The sequence below is a fragment of the Sphaerodactylus townsendi genome, linkage group LG11, assembly GCF_021028975.2.
Source record: "Sphaerodactylus townsendi isolate TG3544 linkage group LG11, MPM_Stown_v2.3, whole genome shotgun sequence".
NCBI classification, from domain to species: Eukaryota; Metazoa; Chordata; class Lepidosauria; order Squamata; family Sphaerodactylidae; genus Sphaerodactylus; species Sphaerodactylus townsendi.
In genome coordinates, this window is record NC_059435.1 from 53,254,616 (window position 1) to 53,270,332 (window position 15,717).

The following is a 15,717-nucleotide window of genomic DNA, read 5'->3' on the forward strand; positions in this document are numbered from 1 at the left end:
TAAGAATAATCACTATATAGTTTATTACCAAAACGAAGTTTTCAAGTAAAATTTTTCATTTTGCATGTTTATTCAAAACTCATGGTTGCAAATAAAGCAGCATTAAAATCCAATAAATGGTGATGAGGTGGCAGAAGTAGAGAACAAAGACCACAGAGCATCTGTACGCTGGTCTTTCCAAGTATCTTTTATCAGACTCGACTCTTTGTTCTCTGTCATACTAGAAAACCCCCCAAAATCTGAATTTGCATCACTGGTCTGAAACAATTCTAACAGTGCTTGTGTTGATGAGCTGTGTAAATTTGTTGTTTCTTTTGGAATGGATGGTTCATCAGTTTTCCTTAAGTATAACTCTGTATTTTGTTTCTGATTTGTTTTGTTATTCCTCCCTATGGGATTTTTTACTTTTCTACTAAGTTTTATGTTAGATGAGCTGTTGTCTGTCAACTCGCTGGGTTCTTTGTCTGCAGGAAAACTAAGTGGAAGGGGTTCTGTCTCTAGAAGAACTGAAAGTTCTCTTTGGAAATCACTTTCCACATCAAGGATAGCAAGGTCTTTTTCAGCTTTTGAATTTATCTTCTTCAAACATTTTGCTGGCAGACGAACTGAATTATTCATCTTTCGCTTTGGGATTGCTGGATTGTTCCTCTCACCAAACTGGGATTTTTGGATCTGAGAATGTAGTGGGTTTGATGGAAAGTTCTGTAGTAAAGTCTGTCTTGACAGAGGCTCACAATGTTCATAAATTTCAGGCAAGGTTCTTGTACACGCTTTACTTTCTTTCTGGACAGGAAGTTGTACCAAGTTTGCAGATAAAGCAACATCTGTCAAATTTGAAGATTTTGGCTTTTTACTACCTTCAGTATTGACTCTGACTTTTCTTGCTGCTTCAAAAAAGCAATTGGTATGGCAGGACTTGACAGAACAGGCAGGCTCAGAGGTAGGAGAGTTTTTGTGTGGAGATTTATTATTTATTTGCGTGCGGTGAAAATCTTCTTTCATTATCTGCATATTAATGTTTTTCCGAGAGTACCATCTCAACGGGAAGTCTTGTCTCTTCAGTCGTTCTTTCAGTTCATCTGTGTTTGTTCCAATAAGAGGAGCAAACTGTCCAACACTACATTTCCTCCTAATATTAAGAAAGTTACAAAGTAAACATTCAAAAGGAACCTTCAAACGTAACAGACAAAATAAAACTGTTCATAAGAAGTACAGATCAGGTGTAAACAGATTACTTCTTTAATCCAGAGTTTTGTTTACCTCTAAGCTGTTAGAGGCAAGTCACCACTAATCCTATAGAAAGCCAGATGACAAACTATTGTTTCACAAACCAAGTGACAAACCGCCAGCCACCACCCCAGATATTCTGACACAGCGCTGTAGGCTGTGGCTGATTGGAAAAGAGCAGGTTGAGATGGAGTCCTTTAAAGACTGAGGTCCTGTGGCTGGATCGGGGTGGTTCTGTGGAGGATTTCCAGCTGCCAAAATTTGGCTAGGCAACTTTATATCCAGCCACATTAGTTAAAAGCCTTGGGTGTTATTCTGGAGTCCTCTCCTTCCATGAAGGCCTAGGTCACCAAAATGGGGAGAATCACCTTTCACCATCTTTGGCAGGCTAGGCAGCTGGCCTCCCACTTATTCCGCCCTGACTTAGCCACAGTGATCGTCACCTCCAGACTAGACTATTATAACTCGGGAACTAACACTGGTGCAGGATGCAACGGTCAGACTACTCACTGGTTGCCGGTAGAATTCCAATTCAGATTCAAGGTATTGGTTCTAACCTTCATGGCCCTGAGTGGTCTAGGACCCTCATATCTCCAGAACTGCATTGCCCCATATTGCCTGCGGAAGATCTTCAGTCCTCTAATAAAAAATCTTCTGGCCCCAAGGACATGCGATTGGCCTTGACCAGAGCCACGGCTTTTTATGCCTGGGCTCCAGCCTGGTGGAACTCTATCAGCTAACCTCAGGGCCCTATAGGACCTTAAACAGTTCCACAGGGCCTGTAAGATGGAAATGTTCCACCAGGCCTTTGGTTGAGGCCACTCATATATCCCGATGCCAACTGCCAACCTCCCTGTACCACCTCCCTGTACCACCTGCGCCATCATTAATGCTAATGCTATTTAGAATTACCCCCTTTAGCATTTATTTCCCATCCTTGTCAGATTAAATGAGGAATCTGTGTTTAAGCTGGGCAAAATTGCTTATGGGCTAAAAGTTTTCACCATCTTGGATTTTAATTGGGTTTTTTAAAAAAATTGCATGTGGTTTTAATAATGCTTGTACATTGCCCTGAGCCTGACCTCAATCAGGAGGGTTGGCGATAAATGTAACAAAATGAAAACAAATATTTGTTTGTTGAACACATATTGCACACCCCCAAATAGAGGGAGAAGTCAAGCTGGGTTAAGTATGGCCTTGTGTTTAATAAGGGCAGTGGGGAGATGGTTGCATTTACAACTCAAGAGAAACCCGGGACCAGCCACCATCAAGTTAGGCTTTAACCTTTGTTTACTGTTCTTAAAAGAAGGAAAACATGAAAATCAGGTACAGCACCTTAGCGTTAAGTGAAAAGTCTCTGTCTAGCACAGCAAGATGCTCAGAAAAGATAGGTGTGTGCACGGGTATTGATTTTAGCCTTCCAGTTTTGGGCTTTTTCACATGCTCAACTTAACTCTGATTTTCTTAGCAGTCAGTCCACAATCACTGGAATCTGTACACCATTCTTCCACATGTGTGCCTTCCCCTCTGCATTTTCAGTTGTGGGGTCAATTTATTGTCTTCAACATATGGCTTAAGTTATCAAAAGTTTTAAGGGAGATGGCTGTTGTCATTAGTGGCATCATCAGTGGCATCACAGCACATCCTTTTTTTTAAAAAAATGGCCATGAAATATCAATATGGTGTTGCAATAATGGTTTAAGAAGGTTCTCTGAATTCCCAGCTTCCATTTCAACAAAGGGAAATTTCCATGAGGAAAGGTGCTAGTGACTTTTTTTAATGAAAGCTGGGAATTCAAAGAACATGCTGACACTATCATTACAATGCCATATCAATATATTGATATTTTACAGCCTTTTAAAAAACAATCAAAACTGAAACCACTCATCTTGGGGATGGAGGGTGGAATGACAACAGTCCAGTAATTGAAAAATAAGTTGAGTGGACAAAAAAGAAATAAACTTTACACATAAGAAAAAATCTGACTCAGAATAAGCTTTCAGCAGATTCTGTCACCCATGTCCCCGGGCGCACGCCCTTCTGCCTGGCACCCCCCCCCCCCCCATATAACGAAACAGCATGCGCCCCAGCTGCAGTGCCCACCTGGGCCACAGCTGAGCCCCACTCTTTCCTTCCGTCCTCCACAGGCCTTGGGTACAGCAGGAGGCCTGCAAAAAGGCAAAGGGGGGGGGGTGCCCAGAGGAGGTGTTGCCTATGGGCACCATTTCCCCTCAATAGGCTTCTGGCTTTCAGAAAAAGATCCAAGTAAAGATAGTTTCAAAAGAACCTGAAAAAAAAAACAGGGAGGAGGAGGAAGAAGAGCAAACTACAGTCATAAATCTAGGGATGTGTGGAAATCGGTATAACCTGAAGCAGTATAATGCCAAAATGAATGGCAGCAAAATGGAGGTAGTATTGGGGGGTGAAAGTACAGGTATCAGAAGACAGAGGTCCAGAGACAATGATGACCACAAAGGTTGCTTTAGTCTATTAAATATTATATCGATATCTTTCTTGGCTAATCTTAGCACTGCCACTGTGATGGTGCCTTTCCCCAAACTCTTCCACCAATCCATATATAGAAATGAAAGTACTAGGGTAAAGAAAGTAGCTGTGACCAGGATTTTTTTTTTTACAATACCTCATAGGTACAACATGCAGAAGAAACAGGAATGTGGAAGAAACAGGAATGTGGAAGGAAGGAAGGAAGGAAGGAAGGAAGGAAGGAAGGAAGGAAGGAAGGAAGGAAGGAAGGAAGGAAGGAAGGAAGGAAGGAAGGAAGGAAGGAAGGAAGGAAGGAAGGAAGGAAGGAAGGAAGGAAGGAAGGAAGGAAGGAAGGAAGGAGGAAGGAAGGAAGGAAGGAAGGAAGGAAGGAAGGAAGGAAGGAAGGAAGGAAGGAAGGAAGGAAGGAAGGAAGGAAGGAAGGAAGGAAGGAAGGAAGGAAGGAAGGAAGGAAGGAAGGAAGGAAGGAAGGAAGGAAGGAAGGAAGGAAGGAAGGAAGGAAGGAAGGAAGGAAGGAAGGAAGGAAGGAAGGATTTTGCACATGACATATTTATTCACAAAGGAAAAGAGAGTGTGGTCATCATAACTCTCCCTCTTTGATCTTTTAAAAATGTTTGCTATGGGTGCACATTTGGATATTTCTCATTTGAAACTAAAATTCCATTTCATTTCAGAAGTACCCTGAAATAAAGCAAGGCAAACTCAGAATTTCAAGATTCCCAAAATGTATCTCCCTGAGACTGAAGACCAGGTCTACCACCATTTAAAATTCTGGAATTAGACCTGGCTTAGAGCTGGATGCTCAGTCTACTGGTAACAGATATTCCTAAACCCAAGAAGTTACCTAAAATGATAGCAACATTTCCAAAATTTCCAGAAAACAATGATCATGTCCTTTTTGAAATACCAAAATTAAACTAAAAAATATTCATCTGAAGTGCAGGCCTCTACTGTTTGCCGTCTAATGATTGAATTGTATTATTTTGTACTAAGAATTAATAAACTGTTTCAAACAAAAGATGTTTTTAAGACAGTTTGTTTTAATTTTTTTCAAAATTATTTGATTACATAATAAGATTACATAAATCAGATTTTTACCTTTTAGTTTTTGGTGTATTCTCTCTCAACTCTACAAAGTCACAAGCAAACTGGGATATAATGTCATCCACAACTTGATAGTGAGAACTTTGTGCAAAGGCTTGGTGCTGTTCACTTTCCAGATGCTGAAAAGAACAAGCAATGTATTGATAGCACCCATACAAAAAATAATCAATACATCTAATTCTTAACATGGTCAAATCAGTGAATACTTAAATACAGAGACTGTAGCCATCAACGGGCAAGACAAATCTTTCTGTAAACTTGCCCTTTCAGAGGATGCTTTGGCCTTTAAGAGAAGACTCACAGGGGCTAGACCTATGAGCAACCAAAGCCAACTTGCTTCCACACAGGGACATATCTACAGAAAATGGCACCTGGGGCAAGAGCTAAATTGCGCCCTCACGAACATCAGTCACCCATTTTTTAGATAACTATTTCAAAACAACGTCCCCTGTTCCCTAAAAAACCTCAACACAAACATGTCTCCATTCATATGCAGCATAGGCATAAAATAAAGAGATCTCTACTCAAGGAATCTTTTCAACTATTGATTTTTAGGTAGAAAAAGTTATTCCACCTAAACATTAGGAAGAACTTTCTCACTGTCAGGGCTGTTCGACAGTGGAATTCACTGCCTCGGAGAGTGGTGGAGTGCCCTCCTTCTATGGAGGTTTTTAAACAGAGGCTGGATGAACATATGTCGGGAATGCTTTGATTGTGTTTTCCTGCATGGAAGGGGGCTGGACTTGATGGCCCTTGTGGTCTCTTCCAACTCTATGATCATCTCCTTGTCATTATTCTTTTACCCTCCTCCCTCCAAAAAAGAAACCAGTTCTTATAATTCTTCTCCACTGCTGGAAAAGAAAATCCGGTGAAGGCTGAGATTGTGTGTGGGGGAGGAGTTTTCTTTTGCACTCTTGAAATCTAATAATATTGGTAATAATGTTATGATGCTCTGGAAAAGATAGGAACTGCAATTTCAGAAAAAGAAGTTTTCAAAAAAAATTATCTGATGTCAGCTGAAATAAATGTTCCGTATACATGAATCCATAGCCATTCTCAAAGATCCTTTGATAATTTATGTTTTATTCTAATTTTTAATATAATCTAGCACTTTATGTCTCGTTTTTATCAATAATGTAAAAATCCCTGAAATAAAACCCTTACATGAGCAGTGACTGTTTCAGCTGTAACTTCCTTATATTTTCTAACTCAGTTATCACATATCAAACTGGAAAAAGTTTTTTAAGCATTCACTAAATGAGTTATTTTCTCATAAAATAATAATACATCTCAGTTTAGAAGTTGGTTGTGGGTTTTCCAGGCTGTGTGGCCGTGGTCTGGTAGATCTTGTTCTTGTTTTGCCTGCATCTGTGGCTGGCATCTTCAGAGGTGTATCACAGAGGAAAGTCTGTTACACATCCATAAAACGAAATGCTGATTTTTTTCTTTAAAAGCAAAAAATGATAGAAAGACTTGTCCCCAAATGCTCGGAAAATGTTAGTATTTAGGCATATTCACATCACCTAAATAAGACAGTTACTTACAGTCTGAACATCATCATACTTTTTCATACAACATTCACAATATCCTTTTCTCTTCTTGTGTTTTGCAGGCAGCTGAGCTGGAATGGTCTTTTTGTCATTGTTTGCTAGATTTCTAGTCAAAAGGGAAACAAAACACCTCTTATTCTACATTCCACAATATGGTTGCCAAAGACCCATCTACCTGTTTACAAACATGTCTCATCATCTTGTTTAATGACATAACACCACGGACAAATTGGGGCACCTGACCAACTTAATACACTCAGCTTCAAAGTACTAAGAATAATCAAGATAAATAAGCCAGCACCAAAAAACAAAAACCCCTGGTAGCAATTAAATGTAAATGCTGATTCTTTGAAATGTTGCTGTTATTTTCTGTGGAAAGATTATATGCTATCACTCCAGGGAAGCTCCCTGAGATGGCTTACAAAATAAAATCTAAACGATACACCATGAAAATTGGTAATTAAAACTACAGCATCCAACAGTTTTGAGGCAGAACCTGTACTCTGGACAAGAGGCTACTACAAGAATAGAATATGGAAAAAACATATCTTGGAATTTTCTGCAATGCATTTTCTCTGAATGTCCTGAGATTCCAGGGGAGGTCCAGATATTAAAAAACTGGTCTGCAGTGTGATGCCATGCTCAAGGATAAATTTTCTGAAGTTGGCATTAACAAATTTTATCAATATTGGAGTCCAAATTACACCTAGTTTAAAGCTTTAGTTGCTAAAATTCTGTCTATGTTTGGGCAACATATGCGTAAATAGTTGTTCTCTGTAATTAATGTTAATCAATAAAAAGTAGAAGAAGAGTTGGATTTATATCCCCCCTTTCTCTCCTGTAAGGAGACTCAACAGGGCTTACAAACTCCTTTCCCTTCCCCCCTCACAACAAACACCCTGTGATGTAGGTGGGGCTGAGAGAGCTCAGACGAACTGTGACTAGCCCAAGGTCACCAGCTGGCGTGTGTTGGAGTGCACAGGCTAATCTGAATTCTCCAGATAAGCCTCCACAGCTCAAGTGGCAGAGCAGGGAATCAAACCCGGTTCCTCTGGATTAGAGTATACCTGCTCTTAACTACTACAGCACTGCTGTTCTCAGGTTATGTCCTCAGGTTACAGAGACGGACCTCAACAGCATATTCAAAATTTCTGCAGTACAGACTTCGACTCCAGATTCTGATGCAGTATCCATGCGAAGTTTTCCCCAAACCTGGGTTTTATCCCGCACTTAACCCATGTTTATTGGCACATGCAGAAAGGGCCTTAGTAAGGTAGGTGGGACTGAGAGGGTTCAGAGGAAACTGTGTCTAGTCCATGATCACCCAGAAGGCTTCATGCAGAGGAGTGGGGGATCAAACCTAGCTCTCCAGATTAGAGACTAACTATCATTGTTAACCACTTTACCATGCTGGTGCCAAAGGCCAAGTGTATTGAGGAAGTTAGAACTATCTAGCCCAGGGGTAGGGAACCTGCGGCTCTGCAGATGTTCAGGAACTACAATTCCCATCAGCCTCTGTCAGCATGGCCAATTGGCCATGCTGGTAGGGGCTAATGGGAATTGTAGTTCCTGAACATCTGGAGAGCCGCAGGTTCCCAACCCCTGATCTAGCCCTCTCAATTATATCACATCTAGAAATGAAACTACAAATATCAGTTTCAAGACAAAGGACCAATTCACACATTTATTTCTGAAGGAGTAAAGTACACATGAAGTAATTCTGTTTCTGTATGAGCATCCTAGTGTGTCTAATTAAAACCTCTGAAGTTAGAATTCAGAAAACATTTCAAAACTAGCAGTTTCAGAGTGCTAACTTTAGATGTTAAAAAAAGTTCACATACTTATGAACCCATGTAAAAAGCAGTAAATTCTCCACCATAGAAAGGGATCTTAAGAACTCTAAGGCTACAAATATAGTGGAACCTCGGTTTTCATTGCCTTCGGTTTTCATCGGTTTCGGTTTTCATCGATTTCCTCGGTTTTCATCAATTTGCAGTAAGGTGCAGGGATTTGTGGAGAAAAATCAGCCCAGACAAATCTGTTGCAGGCTGTGTCTGCAACTTATTTAATGACAATGTCTTGTCCCATTTCAGACAAATCTTAAAAAGGTGTCAGAAACAGACCTCTTTGGACAGCATTCTGGTGTGACATTGGTCCACTGGCTCTGAAGCTGGTCCTAGTGTTATTGTTTGTTACTGTTTTCAGCATTAAACATTATGTTTATTCACCAAAAATGTGTATGTTTTTTGGAGTGCCTAGAACAGATTAATTGGATTTACATTGATTCCTATGGAAAAGTTTGCCTCGGTTTTCATTGGTTCCGGTTTTCATCGATTCTTTTCGGACGGATTACCAACGAAAACCGAGGTTCCACTGTACAACATTCATTCAAGCTAAAATATCTTCCCTGGTGCTTTTCATCACATTGTACAGGATCAATTAGTAAGAATTACTGTATAAAAGGAAACCCTCATAAAACATGGCATTAATATTTCCCACATGAGAGTCATGTACAATTTTCCATTTAGCATTTTCACAAGTTGTTATAAACACACTGCCTAGCCACTATATTTTTGTAGGAATCTCACTTGAGATTCTGTGACATACTGATAATCAGTTAATTTCACAGGAATTAGAACCTTGCTTTTCCTCAGTGGTTAACAGCAACTTCTTTCCACTGGAACAAAAAGCAGGCAACAAGCTGACATGGAAATATGTAGAGGATCTGAACAATGTATTCTGGAATTTGTGAAATGAAGAATCTATCATATACAGAGCTAGCTTGTCTTCTGTCACTTCCTCTCTCCTAAAGACTAGGAAAGCAAGTGAGAAATGAGGAATATACAAGCAGCAAAATTGTTTCATGCAGTGTAAGAAAATAGTGATATATTTTACATGCAGGGAATTGAACTATACAAGGGCTTACGTTTTTTACTTTCGGATTTATTGAGGATACTGACCAGATAGGGCATTAAATTCAGTTCCCCGCCAAAAAAGTACATAAATATTGCAAAAAGGCTGGTGCATTCTCATTCACTTCCTGGGATTACTCAGACATCCAAACTTTGAAGTAACTGTAAATATGACTGAAAGATTCACTTACTGGAAAAAGACCCAATGCTGGATTGGGGAAGCCCAATTCGGCAAGAAGCATTCCATTAAAAACTGCATTAGAGTGGAGAAAGAATCTATACCAATGTAATTTTACATAAAGTGTTATTGGACAGGATGTTCAATTACATTCTGATTGCCTGATACATGGCTACTCAAAACCTGAGGTCTGGGACAAATAAAACTGGCAAAGTGCCACCAGATCGACAGTTGCGGAATAAGTTAAAAGACGTGCTGATTCAAGTCAATATTCAAAATTCAGCTCCTTGTCCATAGAATCACACAACAGTGCATTGTGCCCTTTTTTAATCTAGCATGAGTAAAGTTTTTCAGCCTTTCACCTCTCTCTCTTTTCAACTGTAAGCCTTACTCCATTTTTTCCCTTACATGCATCTGTTTCTTCCACTAGTTCTTTTATAGGTTTCTCAGCTCAGGGCATACTCTGTATCTTCCTTCAAGGACCATCCTCTTTTGAACTTGTCCCTTCGATTACTTTAGTTTCCAGCCCCAAACTCCTTTCCTGTGTACATATTCCCCTTTGTGTCTGTACCTTGTGTAAGTCTTCCGCCTACTCTGAAACAAAAGTGATATTTCATTTCAGAGAAGTATGCAGCAAATAGAGAAAGTGGCTTGTCTACTTTTGCATGCTATTATCTAGCAGGTGGTGGGGTTTTTCCCAAAAATCCAGGCCTGCTTCCATCCTTTCTAACAATTTACCAGATTTTACCATTGGGCACCACTATTGTTACCCTAGTCCCCTTCACTTACCTTTGCCTCATCTGAATTTGCTTCTGGCCATTAACATTCTTCTTGTCAGCATCAAATGGACTGTAAGGATTTGGATTAGAATAGTTGACGACTGGAAAGGTGGACAGTTGCAAGTAAAATGGTCTGTAGTTACTAGATTAAAAGGGAAAATAAACAGTTATCTCTGAGCTACTACAGTGTTTCCCAAAAAATAAGACAGGGTCTTATATTTTTTGCTCCAAAAGATGCATTAGGGCTTATTTTTCTGTAACTAGGGTTATTTTTGGAGGGCTTATATTTCAAGCATCCTCCAAAAATCCCGAAAAATCATGCTAGGTCTTATTTTTGGGGTAGGTCTTATTTTCAGGGAACCAGGGTAAGCATACATACATTCATTAGCACTTTAAAAGGTAATTCAATTTTTATCTCCCTCCCTGCTCCATTCTCAATATTATTGTTATTTGCTATGAACACGAAATGGCATTAGTAGAATAATAGATTTATTATTCTTTCTCTATGCCAACGCCACATTCTGCCTTAGAGAGTTCAGACCCCATACAAGCTTTTGCCATTCACCCAGGAATGTGGGAAGTTGCAATTACAACATACAATAGACTGCCTCCACATACTTCTTTTCTAGCCTTTTGTGTGTAACTCCTTTGACCCAGGTTGGTGGAACATTCATAATTCAACTGAGTTTGTTCTAAGAGAAAATTAAACAGCAGCTATGCCCTCCAATTTTTCCTTCCTCATTTTCTACTTGTCCTCCTCCCAATATAAAGTTTTGGGAAACTGTGTCCTTTGTGTATGAATGCACAGACATGTTTCTTCAACACAATTCAGCTGCAATACAATGTTTGAGACCAACCAACTGGTTAAACAGCTGCATAGGACATATAGAGCAATCCTACTGATAAACTGGATGCATATTACCATCCAATAACCTCACTATATATGACATGATGAAGAATAAGAGGAGTTTGGATTCATACCCCACTTTTCTCTCCTGTAAGGACGCTCAAGGTGGCTTACAATTTCCTTTCCCTTCCTCTCTCCACAACAGACACCTTGTGAAGTAGGTGGGAGTGAGAGAGTTCCGAAGAACTGTGACTAGCCCAAGCAGCAGTAATGAAGGAGTGTGGAAACACATCTGATGTACTTTAAGTTTCCATTCTCCCAATTCTATTATCCATTTTACCTTCTTTCTTGTGCACACATATTTAGTTCTTAATAGTACAATTAATAGTAATTCTTAATTAATAGAAACATATTTAACAGCATGACTTAATAGATTACCACTGAAAACCTTTAATACACTTCTGAATGCATATTAATCCTGCTGAAAAATACCACTTACCATCGTCTATCTTCTACTTTCAGAAAAGGATTTTTCAGTATACCTGTTCAAATAAATTGAAGTCTGTAAAAAACTGTTCATAAGCAAAATATATGCACATTCCTTTTGACACTGAATATTACAAGCAATGATCACTTTTTTAATATCAAATTGTTCGTTAATAATATTTTTCTTTTATTTAATGGAATAGACAACATAGTCTCAGTCAAGTCTCTAATACTTACTTTTTGTTTTCTGAGCAGAAGACTTCTTTTCCTAATTAGGAGAAAGACTAGGGTGAGCATTTTTATTTGCTGAGCCTCAAATTGTAACAAATTTTTACAGTTAATTGCACAGAAAGTGGAGCGAAATATAAAATGAGAGTTGCAGAATGGTAACTACTGTTCCCAGTAATCATGAGGACATGAGAAATGTAACCTTACTTACAAGATTCATACAGATTTTCCACCTTATTTGAAAGACTGACAACTTGGACATAGTCATGCTAGGAAACTTAAAATGGGGACAAGCACAGTAATTTGGTGAAACAGCCAAATCAGACTATTAACAAGTAAACATCAGCGTAAACAGACCTTCTAAGAATAACAAAGGTATCGTAACAAAAGCCGTTTCCACATGGCCACACTGTGGGGGTGCGTTGGCATAAACGACGCCGATGCACCCCCCCCCCAGGACCGTTTGCACAGACGGTCCTGGTAGGGGTGGGGAAGACGGTGCAGCCTGTGCAGAGGCTGCGCCGTCCCCCGAACGCCTTACCGTCCCCTCCAGCCTTCCTGCGCGTCACACAGGTCAGGGGACCTGCACAACAGCTCTGGAGTCGCAGGGCAGGGGGGCGTGTTCCCTGGCCTGTGCAAAGCTCCGGAAGGCCGGAGGGGACATAAGGCATTCGGGAAAGGGGGGGAAATGGCGCCTTCCAACCGCTGCCGTTGGAAGACGCTGCTTCCAAAAAACCTTGATCAGGGAGTGAGGTTCGGAAGCATCGTCTTCGCGCCGCTCGGGGGTTGCGAGGCTGGCGCTGCTGCGATGCAGCGGCCGTGCAAACCCCTCCCCAGGGATGCTGTTTTTAGCGTCCCTGGGGCACTCTTTACCGCCCATGTGGAAAGGGCCAAAGTTTAGTCAGAAATTTATCCTATCAGAGAAGGTATGCACATGGGCACTTGTTGATCTTGTCCATCTGCAGGCTGGGCCCCTACAGAAGGTGCTGCTCAGATTAATGAAGCTATCATGACAGACCATAGGCGGTCTTGCAGATATGAGAAGTTGAGGCTATGAAGGGCTCTGTATGTGCTTGAACTGAACCTTGACCTATTGCCTTAACAATAAGTAAGGGACTGCATATGTCACTTGAACGCCAACCCATTCACAAGGTCTGAGAATAAGAGTGGAAGACAGACAGTGACAGGGCTGTAGGAAAGTGCCAGTATTGTATTTATTAATCCATTTATATCCTGGCTTTTCTGCCAGAAAGGCTCAAATGGAAGTAATCATTCAAATGGGCGTAATCATTCTCATCTCCAATTTATCCTCACACCAACTCTTGGTGTAGATCAGGCTGACCAACATACTTCCATGGCACAAGCAGGGGGATGGGAAAAGTCTGAACGCAGGTCTCTCAGATAGTAGTCCAGCACTCTTAACCATTATACCACTAGGGCTCTTTAGCAAACAGAAGGCAAGACCTGCAGCTTGGTAAATTTCTCTGCAAGTCTGGATCACCTGTTCAGAAGTTAACTCACAGTACAATGAGTTGGATCTGACTGAGACCATATCAATAGAATCTTCTTAGAAACAGAAAGATCTTTATTTAAAATGGCAAGCTTCATCAGAGTCCTTGCGAGAACTGAGATGAAAAGTACAGACAGATATCAAGAGAACTTTAGCCTATACAGCTTGGTTCACACACTAGATGGCCAGCCTGGGAGAAACGCCAAGCTCAGATAAGACAAAATAACAGGTGCCAAAGTTAACTGCCAGCATTCCAACCCCCTCTTTACATCTTTCTTTGTCAGTTAGAAGTTTTAGTGAGAAAAAAACCTACTGGATACAACTTAATGTATCTTTCAACAGAAACAAATTTCAGGGGAGAGAGGAGCTGCCCCTCTAGTCAATATTCCTAGATTCAGTGCTTTCTGCCACTATTTTATGACTACAAATAGATGTCTACTTACTGCATCTTTGACTTCTGGGCTGGATTTCTTGATCAGACAGAGATCTTTTTTCTTTTGATCGATATAGTTCTTAATATCTATTTAAGAAGGAAAAAGATTAGAAAATATTGTATCTAGTTTCTCCTAAAAGAATGTTAATGACAAAATAAAAAAATATGGTTTACAAACCGGAAAAAAAAAATACTTGCCATCAACATGAAGTATTTTCACTCCCCAGCTCAAGGCATTGGATAGTATACTACCTGAAGGGATTAATTCCTGAAAGACAGGTGTTTGTTATTTTTAACATGTACATCTCACCTTCTTCCGTCATAGGATTCAAGGCAATGTACATAGTATTTTCAGGTGATTTCCCACCCAAGGACTGACCAGACATAGGCCTGTTTAGTTTTAGCAAGGCTGCTGTAAAGAATTGTGTGCTGTTTTTAGTAGTTACGATATTTTAGAATATCTGCACTATGCCCACTACCATTTCCCCTTCACAGTGAAAAAACAAGTAGATGGGCAAAACAAGGGTCAAAATCTGATTCCTATTTTTTTGAACCATTCAAATTTTAAATTTTTTTGCAAGTTTTCTTATTTTTTATGTAGAACATGAATAAAACAAGAAAGTTAAGAAGGGATGGATAAAGGGGGGAAGGAAGGGGACACTTGATGAAGATGGGAAATCTAGAGGTTATAAATGGGGTATATGTGTAAAAGACAAACTGTGAGAAACGAAGTGACAAAAAAGTAGGAAAAAATTCCAGGTGCATATGTGAATCTGATGGCTATTTGCCCAAGCATGGGGCTGATAATCATGTCCACTTAAGACACTGAGTACTCAAAGAAAGAAGAATGAAAATAAAATTATTTAATGATACTTACTTGTTCTTTGATTGCTTTTTCAACTAAGGATTTCCCTCTGCTCATGAGCACCTTATTTAAAAAGAAATATATGCATATTAAAGATTTTACATTACATTAGATTTTACACTACTTGTATATAATGAAATCTAATTAAACATCATCGATGGCCCAGCTAGCCTGATCTCAACAGATCTCAGAAGCTAAGCAGGATTAGCCCTGCTTAGTTCTTGGATGGGAGAAACCTAATAGAGTGCAGAGGCATGTAATGGCAAACCACATCTGTTCATATACTGTCTTGAAAGCCCTACAGGGCTGTCATAAACCAGCTGCAATTTGAGGGTACTTTCTATCGCTGATAAGTGCATCTTGGGTAGGAGTGACCACATCCTAGTGATCCTTTGCATCACTCTGCTTTGATGAACGCAATTTTAACTTGTAAAAAAGGGGGGGGAAATGAAAATATTTGTGCACTTAATTTTAAAATCTTCAGGAGACAGAACAGGACTTACTGTATCCACCATCTTAAATGAACTTCCATCATTCTTATCTTTTCTGCTACTTGGATGAGGGGAACTATTTCCTCCATTATATATAGATTCTGGGCTTGGAACTGGAGATACTTGTCCAAGAGTCTGAGCAAATTTTGCTTCCTTCCTGTTAGAGATTAGATAGTTGATATCTTTGCCAAAGAAGCTTTCCACTCTCTAAACAAAAATGCAAAAAAGTTTTGTTTTAGAAGTTCACTGTACTATTTTATACAAAGCAAAATCGATATAAAAAAGCATTTGACATCAATTTAATAAGCAACAGTGCTTCCCTTCCCCATACACACAAAAGAACAGCTTTACCTTAATGTGATGATCTCATGGCTTTGAGCTATGAGTGAATAACATAAGGGTGAAGGCTGGCATGGGTCTCTCACTAGATAGGGACAATGTGAATATAATGTGTCTTTAGGCTGTGCATGACACAGTCTCAAGGGAGACTAGAGATTTCACCTGGATCTTTTCACTTTTACAATGAATTTTTGAATGAACAGAAAAATTTAAAATCTTTACTTCATATGCTGTGGCTTAATAGTACAGCCTACTTTCTCAGAGTT

General features: G+C 39.8%; 1 protein-coding gene across 2 annotated transcripts in view; it reads right to left on the reverse strand.

Annotated features, from left to right (window-relative positions):
* Positions 1-15,717, reverse strand: part of DBF4 (DBF4 zinc finger) — a 19,798-nt gene continuing 4,081 nt past the window's right edge. The window contains exons 4-13 of one of the 2 annotated variants that reach the window (XM_048510759.1): positions 15,125-15,319; positions 14,634-14,684; positions 13,955-14,024; positions 13,767-13,843; positions 11,823-11,853; positions 11,599-11,641; positions 10,263-10,394; positions 6,378-6,489; positions 4,828-4,952; positions 1-1,129 (exon numbers count right to left, since the gene is read on the reverse strand). In XM_048510759.1, the coding sequence (XP_048366716.1) occupies positions 103-1,129; positions 4,828-4,952; positions 6,378-6,489; positions 10,263-10,394; positions 11,599-11,641; positions 11,823-11,853; positions 13,767-13,843; positions 13,955-14,024; positions 14,634-14,684; positions 15,125-15,319 (1,863 nt within the window). In that variant the 3' untranslated portion in view covers positions 1-102. The remainder of the gene's footprint in view (positions 1,130-4,827; positions 4,953-6,377; positions 6,490-10,262; positions 10,395-11,598; positions 11,642-11,822; positions 11,854-13,766; positions 13,844-13,954; positions 14,025-14,633; positions 14,685-15,124; positions 15,320-15,717) is intronic. The other variant, XM_048510760.1, reaches the window with a different exon arrangement.